Source organism: Mobula hypostoma, chromosome 23 (genome assembly GCF_963921235.1).
Source record: "Mobula hypostoma chromosome 23, sMobHyp1.1, whole genome shotgun sequence".
Classification (NCBI taxonomy): domain Eukaryota; kingdom Metazoa; phylum Chordata; class Chondrichthyes; order Myliobatiformes; family Myliobatidae; genus Mobula; species Mobula hypostoma.
The window spans coordinates 28,164,922-28,180,515 of record NC_086119.1 but is presented as its reverse complement, the minus strand read 5'-3'; the positions used below and the strand labels follow the sequence as shown (position 1 = coordinate 28,180,515).

At 41.9% G+C, this 15,594-nt stretch overlaps 1 protein-coding gene across 7 annotated transcripts in view; it reads left to right on the top strand.

Moving 5' to 3' along the window:
* rilp (Rab interacting lysosomal protein) overlaps positions 1 to 15,594 on the top strand; it is a 63,553-nt gene that overhangs the window by 20,739 nt on the left and 27,220 nt on the right. For all 7 annotated transcript variants that reach the window (XM_063031907.1, XM_063031908.1, XM_063031910.1 and 4 more), the window contains exons 2-4: positions 3,248 to 3,371; positions 5,770 to 5,891; positions 13,888 to 14,085. In XM_063031907.1, coding sequence (XP_062887977.1) covers positions 3,248 to 3,371; positions 5,770 to 5,891; positions 13,888 to 14,085 — 444 coding nt within the window. The remainder of the gene's footprint in view (positions 1 to 3,247; positions 3,372 to 5,769; positions 5,892 to 13,887; positions 14,086 to 15,594) is intronic.

Sequence of the window (15,594 nt, the reverse complement as noted above, 5' to 3'; positions counted from 1 at the left end):
TTTCTCCATTGTCTCACTTATCTCTCTCATTAGCATCAATCTTCTGATAACTTGGTTTTTCGTCACAGACTAAACACATTGATGAGGGTAGAGCCGTAGGTGTAGTGTATATGGATTTTAACAAGGCATTTGATAAGGTACCCTATGCAAGGCTTATTGAGAAAGTAAGGAGGCATGGGATCCAAGGGGACATTGCTTTGTAGATCCAGAACTGGCTTGCCCACAGAAGGTAAAGAGTGGTTGTAGATGGGTCATATTCTGCATAGAGGCTGGCAACCAGTGGTGTGCCTCAGGGATCTGTTCTGGGACCCCCTACTCTTTGTGATTTTTATAAATGACCTGGACGAGGAAGTGGAGGGATGGGTTAGTAAATTTGCTGATGACACAAAGGTTGGGGGTGTTGTGGATAGTGTGGAGGGCTGTCAGAGGTTACAGCGGGACATTGATAGGATGCAAAACTGGCTGAGAAATGGCAGATGGAGTTCACCCAGATAAGTGTGAGGTGGTTCATTTTGGTAGGTAAAATATGATGGCAGAATATAGCATTAATAGCAGACTCTTGGCAGTGTGGCGGATCAGAGGGATCTTGGGGTCCGAGTCCACAGGACACTCAAAGCTGCTATGCAGGTTGACTCTGTGGTTAAGAAGGCATACGGTGCATTGGCCTTCATCAATCGTGGGATTGAGTTTAGGAGCCGAAGGTAATATTGCAGCTATATAGGATCCAGGTCAGACCCCAATTGGAGTACTGTGCTCAAGTCTGGTCACCTCACTACAGGAAGGATGTAGAAATCATAGAAAGGGTGCAGAGGAGATTTACAAGGATGTTGCCTAGATTGGGGAGCATGCCTTATGATAATAGGTTGAGCGAACTCAACCATTTCTCCTTGGAGCGTCGGAGGATGAGGGGTGACGTGATAGAGGTGTACAAGATAATGAGAGGCATTGATCATGTGGATAGTCAGAGGCTTTTTCCCAGGGCTGAAATGGCTAGCAAGAGAGGGCATCGTTTTAAGGTGCTTGGAAGTAGGTACAGAGGAGATGTCAGGGGTAAGTCTTTTAGGCAGAGAGTGGTGAGAGCGTGGAATGGGCTGCTGGCAGTGGCAGTGGAGATGGAAAGGATACGGTCTTTTAAGAGACTCCTTGGATGGATACATGGAGCTTAGAAAGATAGAGGGCTATGGATAAGCCTAGGTAGTTCTAAGGTAAGAAGATGTTTGGCACAGCTTTGTGGGCTGAAGGGCCTGTATTGTGTTGTAGGTTTTCTATGTTTCTATTGTTATGACTTTCCTAAAATGGAGTATGGCTGAGGGAGATGGTACTTTGTTCATTAGAGCACAGATCTACTGGAGGATCTTGTATTGTATTAAAATGTACAAGTAATAATGTAAATTGATTCACAAGTTAGATAACATCTGAGCCAAGTTTCAAGTGAACATGCTTCTGTAGCAGTCCATTACATATGCCAGGCTCAGTTGTCAGTGGCGAGGACCTAACAGGCTTTGTGGCAAACACAAGGCCACTTAAAAATGTCGCTAAACAGGTTGGAAAGAATTGACCAGAAATGGAAGTGTGTACATGAGCACTTGCTTTTCGTCTGGAATTTCTGGGGGCTGTTCCCATGTCCCTCTCATTAAACAATCACCAGTATCTTCAGCAGATCTGTAAGAACACAGCTGATTGCTCAGGCTCTGGGAGGACTCTGCTGACTCCAAAGGGGCTCTGGGAACTGAAGAAGCACAGTAAAGGGAAGGGTTGGTTCCCAGAATCTCTCTTTGAAGCGAGCCTGATGGGGACGCTTGACATCTCTCTCTGGCTGCTACATTTCCTGCCACAAATAATGGCTCATTGCCTGCATGTCCTGATTGCGCTTTCCAGTAGAACAAATGTCAGGGCAAAAAGATGACCTGTCCTGTTGTAACCAGTGTTCTCTTTACTCAAAGATGAGATCCTTACCTACTGTCAGTAAAGTCTAATTTCTGTGGTAGACGTCAGATCAATCAATTGGTTTTCAAATCATTGCTTATAATCTGGTTATAGGATCTCTCTTTTTCTCCATATGTACTGATGTGATAGTCATTAGTTTGTCTTGTAAATAACAGCAGAGTATCATGGTTGATAGGTCCTACATTGACATCAGGTGAGTTATCTGATCCAGGTATTCTGTTCACACTGATGTTCCCTCATTTAGTGACACCAGCGAGCTTCACTGGAATGCTGAATCCCAATTAGTCCTCAGTAGCTAGTCATCTTGCTTGTTTCTGGGCTTGTCAAGTGAAAAGTACTGAACTTGACTTTTAAGAGGATCCTTTAAACATTTTAAGCCCTTCTGTGCTTCTGTAGGGCTGTAACTTGTCATTGGTTAACTGGTCTTGTACAGCAAGGGGATTTCATTTACTTTGTCAGTCTGTGTGAGTGAATGATTGCCTACTTGCAGCTATGCAGTCCTCACGTGAGAATATTTTTTTGATGTCAACCCAAAATTCCGAGATAATATTGTCACTTGGCCTATCTAGTGGGTTTTGAAAGCTCCGTTTAAGTGGCGCAAGGCATGAGTGATAAGTTTGACACTGCATTCTGTTGTACCAATGTAAGCCTCCTTCCTATTTTCTGAACAGACCTTTGGATTGCCCACAACTTACTCCAGAGTTACAACATTCTGCGTGGGATATGTGCTATGCTGGGGTGACGACATCTATTGTCTATATGTGATTTCCCCAGTGGTAATGAAGGTTGGGAACTCCAGGAGTCTGAGCAGTGATGGTAAAGAAACAGTGGCGTGTATATGTCCTGATGGGTTTGGATATGTACTTCAGTTAGATTTTTTTTTTACCTTTTCTTTGTCACATGTACATCGAGACACTGATGTACACTGTTGACGTTTGCATCAGATCAAACCAGTGAGGACTGTGCTGGGCAATCACAAGTGTCGCCACGCTACTGGCGCCAGCATAGCTACCTCGTACGTTTTTGGAATATGAGAGGAAACGTGCATAGAGAATGTGCAAGCTCTGTACAGACTGGCCAGGAGTGAGCTCCGGACAGTGATCTCTGACACTGTAAAGAAATGCAGTAACCATCATGCCCCTGTATGTAGGATCATTTTGTTAGACACACACAGACAACTTCCTGCGAAATCTTGTGGAGAATGGGGTTCTCTTGGATTAGTTCTGGTTTTAAAATTCAAAATTAAACTTTGAATATTAATTCAATGCCTGTGCATTTTGTGTTTCTTTATTTGTTTCAGGATGTGGATCATAAAATAAGTCTGTGGCATACCCGGATCCAAGAACTGCAGAAGCAGATATCACAGCTGACAGGCGAAAACCAGCAGCTTGTTAACAAGCTGGTTGAGATTCAGTCCCAGGAAGGTAACTCAGATCTCTTCTTTCACTAACTCTTTTATCTAAAATTTGTTCAAATCTATGCCTTCATTATCAGAAATGGACATGTGATTTTAAAGGATTTACTAGAAGTTAAAAAAATCCAGGACAATTAAAGCCATTTCCTTTACTAGCTTTCATATGCTCTTCAGTGTGGGAATACTCTTAACCTGCCAACATTTTTCATCTTCTCAGGAGAGAACGAGTTCTTTAACTATGTTTTGATTCTACTTGGCACTAAGATAAGGTCTTCCCATTTTTGACTTGAACTGAAGTAGCATTCTGGTTTCATTTTATCATTATTTTCTTATTCTTTCATGCAATATGAGGATTACTGGTGATTGTACATCCTTTAATTTCACTGGAGGAGTTGGTGGTATGAGCCACTTCTTGTTCTGATTTATTTTTCTTTGAAGGGTTACCCATAACATTGATAGCCAGGAATCTTGTTAGCTTTGCTCCAACGATGTTGAAGGACAGGGTGAGACCTGGAGAAAAGCCTTCAGATGGTGTTCTAGTGTACATGTCTCTCCTGTCCTTGCAGCTGAGTGTGGGAGATGCAATGGACAATTCCTTGAGGGTTGCTGTGCTTCATCTTGTAGATGGCACACCCGGTACAACCATGGTGTGCCACTGGAGGAATGGGTGAAGGTTTTTAAGAGTTTCTATCAACTGAGCAGTTTTGTTCTGAAAGCTATCAAGCTGCTTGTTGTTGGTGCTTCTACACGAATTGGATGTATTTCGATACGCTCCTAAATCAAGGTTTGTAATGGGTGGAGATGCTGGGGAGTTGTAAGATGAGTTAGTCACTCAGATACCCAGCCTCTTCCCACCTCTTGTGTCAATGTTTGATGCAATTTAGATTCTATTCAGGAGTGACTCCCCAAAGTTCTTCGTGAGGGATTTGGAGTTTAATAATCCTGCTGAATACCTCGAAGATGACTGGGTTGCTCTCTTGTTGGAACTGGTCATTCTCTGGCCCTTAACTGGCATGTAAAATGTCTGCCGCCCATCAGTCCAATTCCTGCGCATTGCTGGGGTCTCATTGTACAAAGGAATGAGGTGCTTCTCTATAATGGAGTTCTGGCCAGTGATGAAAATGATGCAAAAATTTGTGTCTCAGGCACTCCTGTATTAAAAATGTGTTAAAATTCCTCCACTAACTACTGATTTAATACACTGAGGTTAATGCTCCATTTATAATGTGAAGAAGGTTTTTTTTTATACCTATCCCTTCTTACATCTGAATTTTTTTTTCTGAACTTTGTCTATTTTAGAACCAGGGAATTTTACAGTAAGGTAGGAGGCCTACGTGTTCTTACAATCTATACTTAAGAAAAATCCAGTTAGTTTTACGCCCCTGCCTTCTCATTGCCTGCAAATTCCCTTCTTTTAGATTTTTATCCAGACCCCTTCTGGATGCTGCAATTGAATCTGCTGTCAACATTACTGCCTCAGAAGTACGGTGGTACAAAGGAAGTGGTTCTATGTCAGTTTTGTTTCTTTTGCTCATCACTTTCACCCAATGGCCCCAGGTTCTTGGTAGTTCCACAAGTGGCAACAGTTTCTCTTTAATTACCCTCCATTCTTCCTTTACAATCTCCTTTTCCAAGAAGAGTAGTTCAAGTTCCTTCCGCCTCCTCCCATTTTCCTGTATGGTGCACAAAATTGGACAAAATACTCCAGAGGAGGCCAAACCAATGTACCCTGTGCATAAAGCCCAGGACTCCTTTTAACTGCTATCTCAGTAAGCCTTGGCACTTTCAACAAACTATGCATATACACTCTCAGATCTCTGTTCCAGCTGCTACCATCTGGGAAATGGTACCGCAGCGTCAAAACCAGGACCAACAGGCTCCGGGACAGCTTCTTCCACCAGGCCATCAGACTGATGAACTCACACTGACTTGAGTGTACTCTATATTATATTGACTGTTCTATTTATTATAAATTATTATAAATTACTATGATTGCATATCACACATTTAGATGAAGACGTACTCCTCATGTATGTGAAGGATGTAAGAAATAAAGTCAATTCAATGTACACACATACATCTCTTCGAATTTTGCCCTACATGTACAAATCATTAAAACAGTGGCCCTAGTTCTGACCCTTTGGAACTGCACTCTATACTTACCTCTAATCCAACAAATAACCTTTCATTACTGCTTTGTTTCCCATTATCCAGCCAATTTTTCATCCATGCTACTATCTCTTTTCTTGCACAGCTATCAGTCTTCATTACAAACCTGCCACGTGGCATCTTATAAAATGTTTTCTGGGAGTTTGTCCCACATCATTTGTTGAGGATTACTAAATTCTTCCATGGTTCAATTTGGAGCACATAGAACTCATGATATGTTGTTAATATTTCTTTACTAGACAGCCTCTCTAAGAAGGAACGGGAAGTGATGCTAAAGCTAAAAGAAGTGGTTGATCTTCAAAGGGATGAAATTCGAGCCAAAGGTCATGAGCTCTATTGCAAAAATGAAGATGTAGATGCAGTAAGTTTTCACTGCCTATTAACACTGTCTATTTCAAGTCATTGAAAGTAAACAATGGCAAAAATAGAACTCCAGTTAACGTAAAAGAATGGTTTTGCACAGAAGAATTTTGGTCTATTGATCTCCAGATGCTACATATTATTTCTACTGAGACTTGCTTTGCATATCTGAGTCACTTTTTGCATTATAGAAAGTCTCTCAATTTTACTTTGACTGTAATAACGTAAACCGTCTTTTTAATGAAGAAAACCAGTTGAAGACATGATAGAACTGATACTGAGCCAAAGAAAGAAGATTAGAAAGGTCAATTGAAAAACTATTTGGAGCCGCTTTTTTTTAAAGTCTTGAAGGAAGAGTAGAAGGTTTTCAGAGAGAGAGCTGGAGAATGTTGAACCCAGCAGCCAAAGACTGTTAATGCTTCGATCCACATCTTAGGTGTTAACTTGTGGTTTTTTTTTGTTCTTTTTCTCAAATCGTTGTGTTTATGTAAGGCACCGGAACTGGGCAGATGTGGAGATAATTTACTTCCTGTCCTTTGAACTTTGTGTCTTTTAAGGCTGCAAGAGCCTTGTCGGTGTTCTAGGTGGCCTTTTGTCTAGTGGAGCTGAAAGAAATGCCCTTGTCCCTGATGACATCTCTATGAAACTAAGATAAATATTGAAAAGTATGAGATGTAACAGCCCCACGCAGTCTGACTGAATGGATAACTTTCTTTAATGGATTTGTTTTTGTTTGGATGGTATAAAATTCAAGTCTTAGGCCTTTATAGGGGGAGTCTAGTACGAGAGGGCATGACTTAAGGATTGAAGGGTGCCCATTCAGAACAGAGATGCGAAGAAATTTTTTTAGCCAGAGGGTGATGAATCTATGGAATTTGTTGCCACGGGTGGCAGTGGAGGTCAAGTCATTGGGTGTATTTAAGACAGAGATTGATAGGTATCTGAGTAGCCAGGGCATCAAAGGTTATGGTGAGAAGGCAGGGGAGTGGGACTAAATAGGAGAATGGATCAGCTCATGATAAAATGGCAGAGCAGACTCGATGGGCCGAATGGCCGACTTCTGCTCCTTTGTCTTATAGTCTTTACTTGTATTAATAAACATAGGTGATGTAGAAAGAGGGCATTCAGCTCATTGTTTTTTTTTAGGCTATTCCCAATTCCCAACTCCAGTCTACAACCAAAGATGAAAGTCAAAAAGTTTGCAGGTACTTGAAATCTGAAACAAAAACCGAAAATGCTAGAGTTCTGACGAGGAGTCACAGGCCCAAAAGACTGTTTCTCTTTCCACAGACACGCCTGACTTGCTGAGACTTTTCAACAATTTTGTTTTTTGTTTTTGCTCTGCAACTGTAGAAGCTGCAACACTATCACGTGCTCCTTTAAGATTTATTTATACTATGCTGTGCATTTCCTGCCATGCTTTCAAGCAAGGATTTCTGAATTTTCTTCACTCAATAGTTAAAAAATCCTTAACATTATTCCTTTTATCGATCACCTTTAATCTGTTATTCCATAGAATACTTTGTTAAATTCTACTGAATTATATTTTGCAGTTAATTTATCTTGAATTGAATCAACTTGTGTTGATGTGAATAGATGAATATAATATGATGAACTTAATTGTACTTGTGTAAATAACATAACGCTCAGCTCCCCCCTCCCCCCTCCCACCGACCATGAACACACTCCAACTACAAATGTACTGTAGAAAGCATTTAACTGGCTGCATTATCATCTGGTATGAGGGTGGGTGAGTTACCTGCACAGGATAAAATAAGTTGCACAGCCTTGTAAACTTAAGGCAGTTCCTTCATGGGTACCAGCCTCTAAAGTATCCAGGATATCTTGAAGGATTGATGCCTCAAAAAGGTGGCATCCATCAATAAGGACCCCATCACCCAGGGCATGCCCTTTTCTCACACTGTTATCATCAGGAAATAGGTACAGGAGCCCAAAGAGAGACACTCAACGATCCAGGAACAGCTTCTTCCCCTCTGCCATCTGATTTCTGAATGGACATTGAACCCATGAACACTACCTCACTACTTTTTTATTTTTGCTCTACTTATTTAATTTAACTATTTTATATATGTGTGTGTGTGTGTGTGTGTGTGTGTGTGTGTGTGTACTCAATATTGTAATTTGCATTTTTTCTCTATTATTTATTGCATCGAACTGCCGCCACAAAGACAACAAATTTCAAAACATATGCCAGTGATTTTAAATCTGATTCTATTCCAGAATCAGTACTGCACAACCTAGAATTTGTATTTAACATAACTGAACAATGAACCAGATCTATTTTAAAAATAACTGTAGTAACAGTGCTGGAAAAAAGTGGTAGATTTTATTTGGTTCAAGTATTTTAGTATTAAGAGGTGCAGCGTGCAGGTTGTGGTTAGGAATCGCAGTAATGCAAAAAACAACAACATACACACATGTAGGTAATCTGAAAACAGAAAATGTTGGAAATGCAATAGATTCTGGACCAGTACATTTTGGCCCAATTAAGCAGTTGCCCCAATTAGCCACAGTTTCATGGAAATAGTTAAAAAGGTATAAAAAAGACAAACTAAAGTGTAACTGAGTAACATATTATGTATTTAAATGAAACAAAGAACAACTTAGAATGTTACCAATACTACTACAGTACCATAAAACTGTATTAGTTTCTAACAGTTATAACCAGAGTAATTCATCCAGTATACCCTGTGTTCTTTTGATTGACTGTAAATAAACAAAATCAGTTCAGACATCTAGTGCAGATAATGGACTGCCTTCCTACAATACTTTTGATGATTACATTGTCCAATTCTTCATTTTCATTGTAACATTCAATGTGATTGATACCTTCTAATTCTTCGTAGTTCTTAAGTTGTTGAAGTAGCAAAATTGTTTAATTTTCAGTCATGGCTGTTTCTGACATCTCCTGGCCTGAATGCTTGAAACTGCAGTAAGCAAAACCGTTCTGAATTGTCTTGCTGCTTATTTCTCATCAATTATCAGTGACAAAAATCACTGCTTTTTGAACACAAACACCTGCAGCTGGCACTGTTTAAATCCATTTTCTTACAGTGTGTTCCCAGACATTTTGTTGCATGTTCCTTCAAACTTTTCATCCTTCCTCCTTTTAGTGCTCATTTATTTTAAAGACTTCTCTTTCCTTTTTATTTGACCAGCAAATGGACATTAATGTTGGCCTCCCCCCACCCCTTAGCTCAGCAAAAGTACACTGATGAAAAGTTGTTGATTTGCACAAAGTAAGTGAGCTTGTGGGGACATTGTTTCTCCAGGCAGTGAGCATGCTTTAATTTTGAGTTGCCCAGTGGCTAGAAAGTGTAAACATCCCAAAGATCACAAATCCACAATGTAATACTAGGCCCAATTAAGCAGTTGCCCTAATATACTAGTATATATATTATTTATACTAATATATAAATATACTAGTATATTTATATACTTTATTGTATGTAGTGATTAACATTGAATGTTTCTTTTAATAAAGCAAAATGTATTAAAGACAAATTAAAATTACTCCATGTCCCACTTTGCTCTTGTGTATAATGTGATTTTGCTGATCAAATATTGAACATTGTTCAAATTTCCCAACCTGTGAAGCACATTTATATCAACCCACAAAATGCTGGAGGAATTGAGGTCGGGCAGCATCCGTGAAGGGAAATGAACAGTCAATGTTTCAGGCTGAGGTCTTTCACCAGGACTGGATAGGAGTAGGGCAGAAACCAGCATAAAAGTATGTAGGGGAAAGGGGAGCAGCAGGACTTGGCAGGTCATTGGTGAATCCATTTGGGGGGGGTGGGGAGGAGGGGAATTGGTGGGGTGGGGATAAGCAGAAGATGTGAAGCTGGGAGGGGCTAGCTGTGAGAGGTAAAGGGCTGAGAAGGACAGGGGACCAAAGAATAATGGGAATGAGATGAGGAACCAGAGGGGAAAGTGAAGGTGAAGAGCGGGTTGTGAGAGTGGGCAAGGGAAGAATTCGAATCAGAGTTAATATCACTGGCATATGTTGTGAAATTTGTTAACTAGATAAAGGGTAAAGGGGGCCTATTCCCTCTCTCTTTGCTCTCCCTGCCTTTCCGACCTGTCAATCTTCACCTTCCTCCCTCTGGTCCCCATCTCCTTCCCTTTATTCCACAGTCTGCAGTTCTCTCAAATCCAGCACTTTGTTTCTCCAGATTTCCAGCACCTGCAGCCTCCCTTTGCCGTGGCATGTCTGGAGTTTGCCTTCGGTGCACAGTGATTTGTCCTTAAGTTATTTTTATGAGTTCATGCAGTCAAATTCAGCTTGACTTTCTCACGTGAGTTGTTGGTGACTAAAACAAAACCCTTGTCAATAATTAAGTAGTGACGTGTGTCAGCACATTGTAAAGAAATTGATTCCTGTTGGTTTCAGTTGGAATGAGGGTTGGAGGCATTTGACGCACTATAGAACCATTCAGTGTGGATGATAACGGCTTGGTATGGCAACTGCACTGCATGTGACTGCAAAGAAAGTGCAGAGTGTTTCAGGTAGTGCAGCGGTTAGTGTAATGCCATTTCAGCACCTACAATCCAGGTTCAGTTCCGTTGCTGTTAGTAAGGAGTTTATGTTCACACTATGACCACGTGGGTTTCCTCTGATTTCCTCCCACATTCCAAAGAGTACAGGTTAGTAGGTCAATTGGTCTTTGAACAACTTACTAGGTTAAAGCAGTTAGCATAATCAAAGACCCCATCCACCCTCGCCCATTGGTCAGAAGATACAAAAGCTTCAAAGCTGTACCACCAGGCTCACGGACAGTCCCTCTGTTATCACACCCTCTTGTATGACATGATGGACTCTCACCCTCACAATCTAACTCATTATGATCTTACACTTTTTTGTTTACCTTCACTGCACTTTTTTGCAAACAACAGGAATTCTGCAGATGCTGGAAATTCAAGCAACACACATAAAAGTTGCTGGTGAACGCAGCAGGCCAGGCAGCATCTCTAGGAAGAGGTGCAGTCGACGTTTCAGGCCGAGACCCTTCGTCAGGGTCTCGGCCTGAAACGTCGACTGCACCTCTTCCTAGAGATGCTGCCTGGCCTGCTGCGTTCAGGGTCTCCGCCTGAAATGTCGACTGCACCTCTTCCTAGAGATGCTGCCTGGCCTGCTGCGTTCACCAGCAACTTTTATGTGTGTTGCCTGCACTTTTTTGATTGTGTTTACACTTTTCTCGGCACTGCTGTTGTTTTACCTTATGCTCAATGCACTGTGTAATGATTTGATCTGCATAAACAGTATGCAAGGCGAGCTTTTCACTGCATCTTGATACTTGTGCCAGACAAGGCAAATACCAATAATCACTTCTATAGTTATGTCCTCTTGTTCAAGGATGAACTTGTCAGCTGTGTTAAAGTGCAGATTGAATAATAGTTTAAAAAAAAGTGACCATAAAACTGAGAATGCAAATAAATTAGGAGATCCTGTGATGTGGCCTGCTTCTGGTACACTGCCATTAGTTTAGTACTGAGAGGGGTAGACTATGTTATGCATAAATCTCTGGAAAAAGCTGTGTCTAAAATCTGGTCCAATACATTAGCTGCCCTTCCACTGCCCAGAGAATGTCAAGTAATCCACAATTCCTCCACACATTATAGGTCATGGTGCTGGGGAGAATTCCTTAACGTTCACCAAGTGTGACCTGCGATTAGTTTAAACTTATTGGAGAGGATGGGTAGAGCTTCAGTTCACCTGAACTGTTGCGTCGAGATCCATCTGCAGCTATTGGCACCAAGCATTCAACAGAATTGCATCAGCACATTGTACTCTGTCCCCAAAGTTCAGAAGCCAACATTTAGTATCACCAGACTGTGATGAATTTCTGGACAGCTAACAATGATTCACACATTATAAAGCTGGCTCTGGAAAGAATTTTGTTGTATAACTTCTAATCTAGTGTGACCAGATGAACCAAGATCACCTTTCCCTGTGTTCTGAAGCTGGAAATTGCTGAGGCCCTTTTCTGTGCCACGTTGATCTGGTCCTCAGAGTGTAATCTACCTTTGGGAGACAAATGTGCCTGGTTGACTCTGGTCAGGAGAAACTGTTTGGGCTTTCATCCAACTGGATGCTTCACCTAACGATAAGTCCAAGAGTTATTGAGGATTGTTGGTTTAAACTGTCAGGTGCTATAAATGCGTGTGAATTAATGATTGCCTGATTGTAAATGTGTTGTAACTTCGCAAGTTCCAATTCTGCAGGCGTAGGTTTGGAATGTTTGACGTGCAATTATTAACATGGAATATTGTCCTTCCTGATGGAGGGTGAGTGAGTATTCAGCTGTGGTCTCTGAAGCTCAGCTAAGAGAAGATCCAGTTTAATTCTCAAACCACCTTTACTTGGGGAAGGAATATTTGGAATGCTGCAGTTGTCCTTTGGACTGTGCTGTAAAAGATAATGGAAAGTGTGCATACCTTGTGTAGTGGCATAAGTCTGGTTCACTTGTTTAAGTTCAGAGCGGGTGATTCGATCCAAGGAGCAATTGTGTATTGTACACCTTTCCATCCAATATACTTCATTAAAAAAAATTACTGGAGAGAATGGGTAACAGATTCCTCAGACACCTACCCAGGAATGCCCTGAAATGCTTTTGTGCAGGAAAAGGACAAAGCAATACTGTAAAACTCTGATAATCTACCCACACATTTGTTTGGAAATTCTGGTGGTTCAGCATCTATCTCACTTAACTTGGTTTTCCACACATATTGTAAACTGACAAGAGCCATGTATCTTCTAGCCTCTTCGCCACACTGTACTCTGCTCTTTCCTTCCATTAAACTCAGCAGGACATTGCTTCTACAGTCCATTCCACTGAAACACTGCAGCCCCGTTCCCCTGCTCTGTTCGATTTCAGCAGAGCCCAGTTTCAACGTTCCTTCCACAATTAGCGGTTCTTGATTCTGCACTTCCTTTAAACTGACCTGGTTCACTGGAAACTTTGTTACCACAGCAGAACATTAAAAAAAAGTGAATGAAAGTGTGTTGACATATTAATTAGAACGATATCCAGTCGCTTCTAAGATCTGTGAGTCAGGCATGACCGCAATCTTGGACGCTGGATTATCTGTGGCTGAGGCAGAAGGCAGCACTGGTTTAAAAAGTGTCTTAGAAGATTACTTTTTTTGTCACATGTACAGCAAAACATATAGGCCTCCCACCTGTCCCATGATCCTCTCATATCCCTTTTGCCAATCAACTGTCCAGCTCTTGGCTCCATCCCTCCCACTCCTGTCTTCTCCTATCATTTCAGATCTCCCCCTCCCCCTGCCACTTCCAAATCTCTTACTAGCTCTTCCTTCAGTTAGTCCTGACGAAGGGTCTTGGCCCTAAACGTCGACTGTACCTCTTCCTAGGGATGTTTGGCCTGCTGCGTTCACCAGCAACTTTGATGTGAAATGTGTTGTTTTGTGTTATGTTTGTGATGTTCTTGGGTCAGTTCGTAAGTGTCACCATACCTCTGTTGACAACATGGCATGCACAATTTACTAACCCACGCATCTTTTGGGAATGAGGGAGGAATCAGGAGGATATCTGCATTCAGAGCACTTCAGGCTCTGGGAATTAAATCTTAAACTTCTGAACGAGTGTTGCAAATGGCCTAGGAATAAGGAATACTGGGCCACTGAATAGCCGTACATTTACTTTCTCTGAGCCTTTTAGTTCTTAGCATGGGGGTAAATGAGCACCTTGGAGGCAGAAAAAACTTAGGTCAGCAATCCTACCAGAGTTGGGAACCTGTTGACATCTAATACCGTTTTAAAACAAAGCTGAGAGAAGGGTGCGATGACAGGGAGAGGCTGAGAGAAGGGTGGGGTGGGGCGGGGAGACCAGAGCATTAGCAAACACTGCCTGCAAAGGCTTTTTTAAAAAATCCATCAAAGCTCTAAAAAGACTTGATACTGGAAACAGCAAGTTGCAACCTGTTGATCGAGTACGTGCTGTCTTGTTTCAGCTGCAGGAGCAGCTGGATCGAGTTCTGAAGGTCAACAACGATTTGCGGCATAAAACGAACATAGTCCAAACACAGCTGAAGTCGGTGCTGGAGAAGAAGGCTGAACTGGAAGTCATGGTGCAGGCAAAGGACAAAGAAATAGACAGACTGCAATCCCACCTGTCCGAGATTAAGAAAGAAAATGACAAGGACCAGAAGGTATTTATTTTCATTTTTCTGCATTTTACAAACCTCAAAGTTGGAAGGACATGGATCGATGCCCTATTCCCGAGATTTGAGCAAGTCCCAGACCAGATGTGCTACGATGACTCAATCAATTTGGAAGTGTTTGCGATGTGGGATCACTAAGAGCTGGGGGAGCTCATTGGCTTAACATAACTGATAACAACAAAGCACGCTCACAGTTGGGACCTTGGGGGGGGGGGGGTTGATTTAATCTAATTTGTTGTGGGAAGAAGAATCAAGGATGTTTGAGAAACGCATCCCAGGGGTCATTATTGAATGAGAAATTTAACTGGACCAGCCAGATGAAACTGGATATCCCTTGGCAAGTACCTTGTTCCTCTCAATCCCACAAAGCCTATCCACCATCTACAAGGCTTCTCTGGATGAGTGCAGCATCGACACTTAAAATATCACCAACATCCAGACCAAAACATTGGAACCAAAGCATCCAGACCTCATTGGAACCATGTCAGTCTTCCTAAACATTAACTCCCTCCCCCCACCAGTAAACAATGGTTATGCTATGCACCATCCATAACATGCACTAGAGCATCTCGCCAATGCTACTCAAACAATATGCCTGAAATCTGTAATCCCTCTCACCTAAAAGCATGAGATCTGTGGGAACACCATTAGCCAAAAAAACCCTTTGCATCATGCACCTTCCTGACTTTATGTATTGAAGCCATGGAACAGCCAACCAAACACATTGCTCGCCACACATTCTGCAATTTTTCATCGAGGTAACGTGACACCTTCTCGTCAAGTGTGATTGACGTTCTTACTGTCTGTACGCTGCTGGTATTTAGGGCAGCAATGGAGGTGCTCCATCTCTGGTGTTCAGAGCTTCCTTCATCATGTCAGTAGCTTCAGTCTGTTTTCAGTACTGTCAGTCAGGCAAGTCCCTGGTGAGGGCTCAGGAATACCATCACACTGGTATGTAAAAAGAATCTTCGTTGCTGCTTCCATAATAAATTTGTTTTGCAGTCAGGGTTGTTAGCCCTGAGCTGAACCCCCAAACTGGAGGACCTGTAGACCACTCTTAGTCTGACCACTACACTTTGACCTGTTTAGTGTGGGTGACCCTACCAAGAGCAAAGCGTAAAGTCCTGATTCCAGCCAACATAGCTGTCCGGGTCATTGAGACACACAAGCCTCCAAACCCAATGACAAGGTTGTGGTCCTCTAGTCAAGTGTGTTTTGAGATGCGCGTTAAATGCTGACTTGGCTATTCATATTCACATTCCATTAGAGACTAAGTTTTGAAAATCTGAAGGAAATGGAATGATTAGCAGAGGGGGCAAAGGAAGCATCTCCAAATGACCAGACTGGCCTGCTGTCAACCATTCTGAAGCAAACACAACTCATTTAAAGGACTTTGTGTGGAGGAACCTTGGGGAAAAGTTACTGGATGTCCATCTAATGCTCTCATCATCTTAAGTCTTTATCAGATCTCCCCTTGGCCTCCAGCACTCCAGAGAA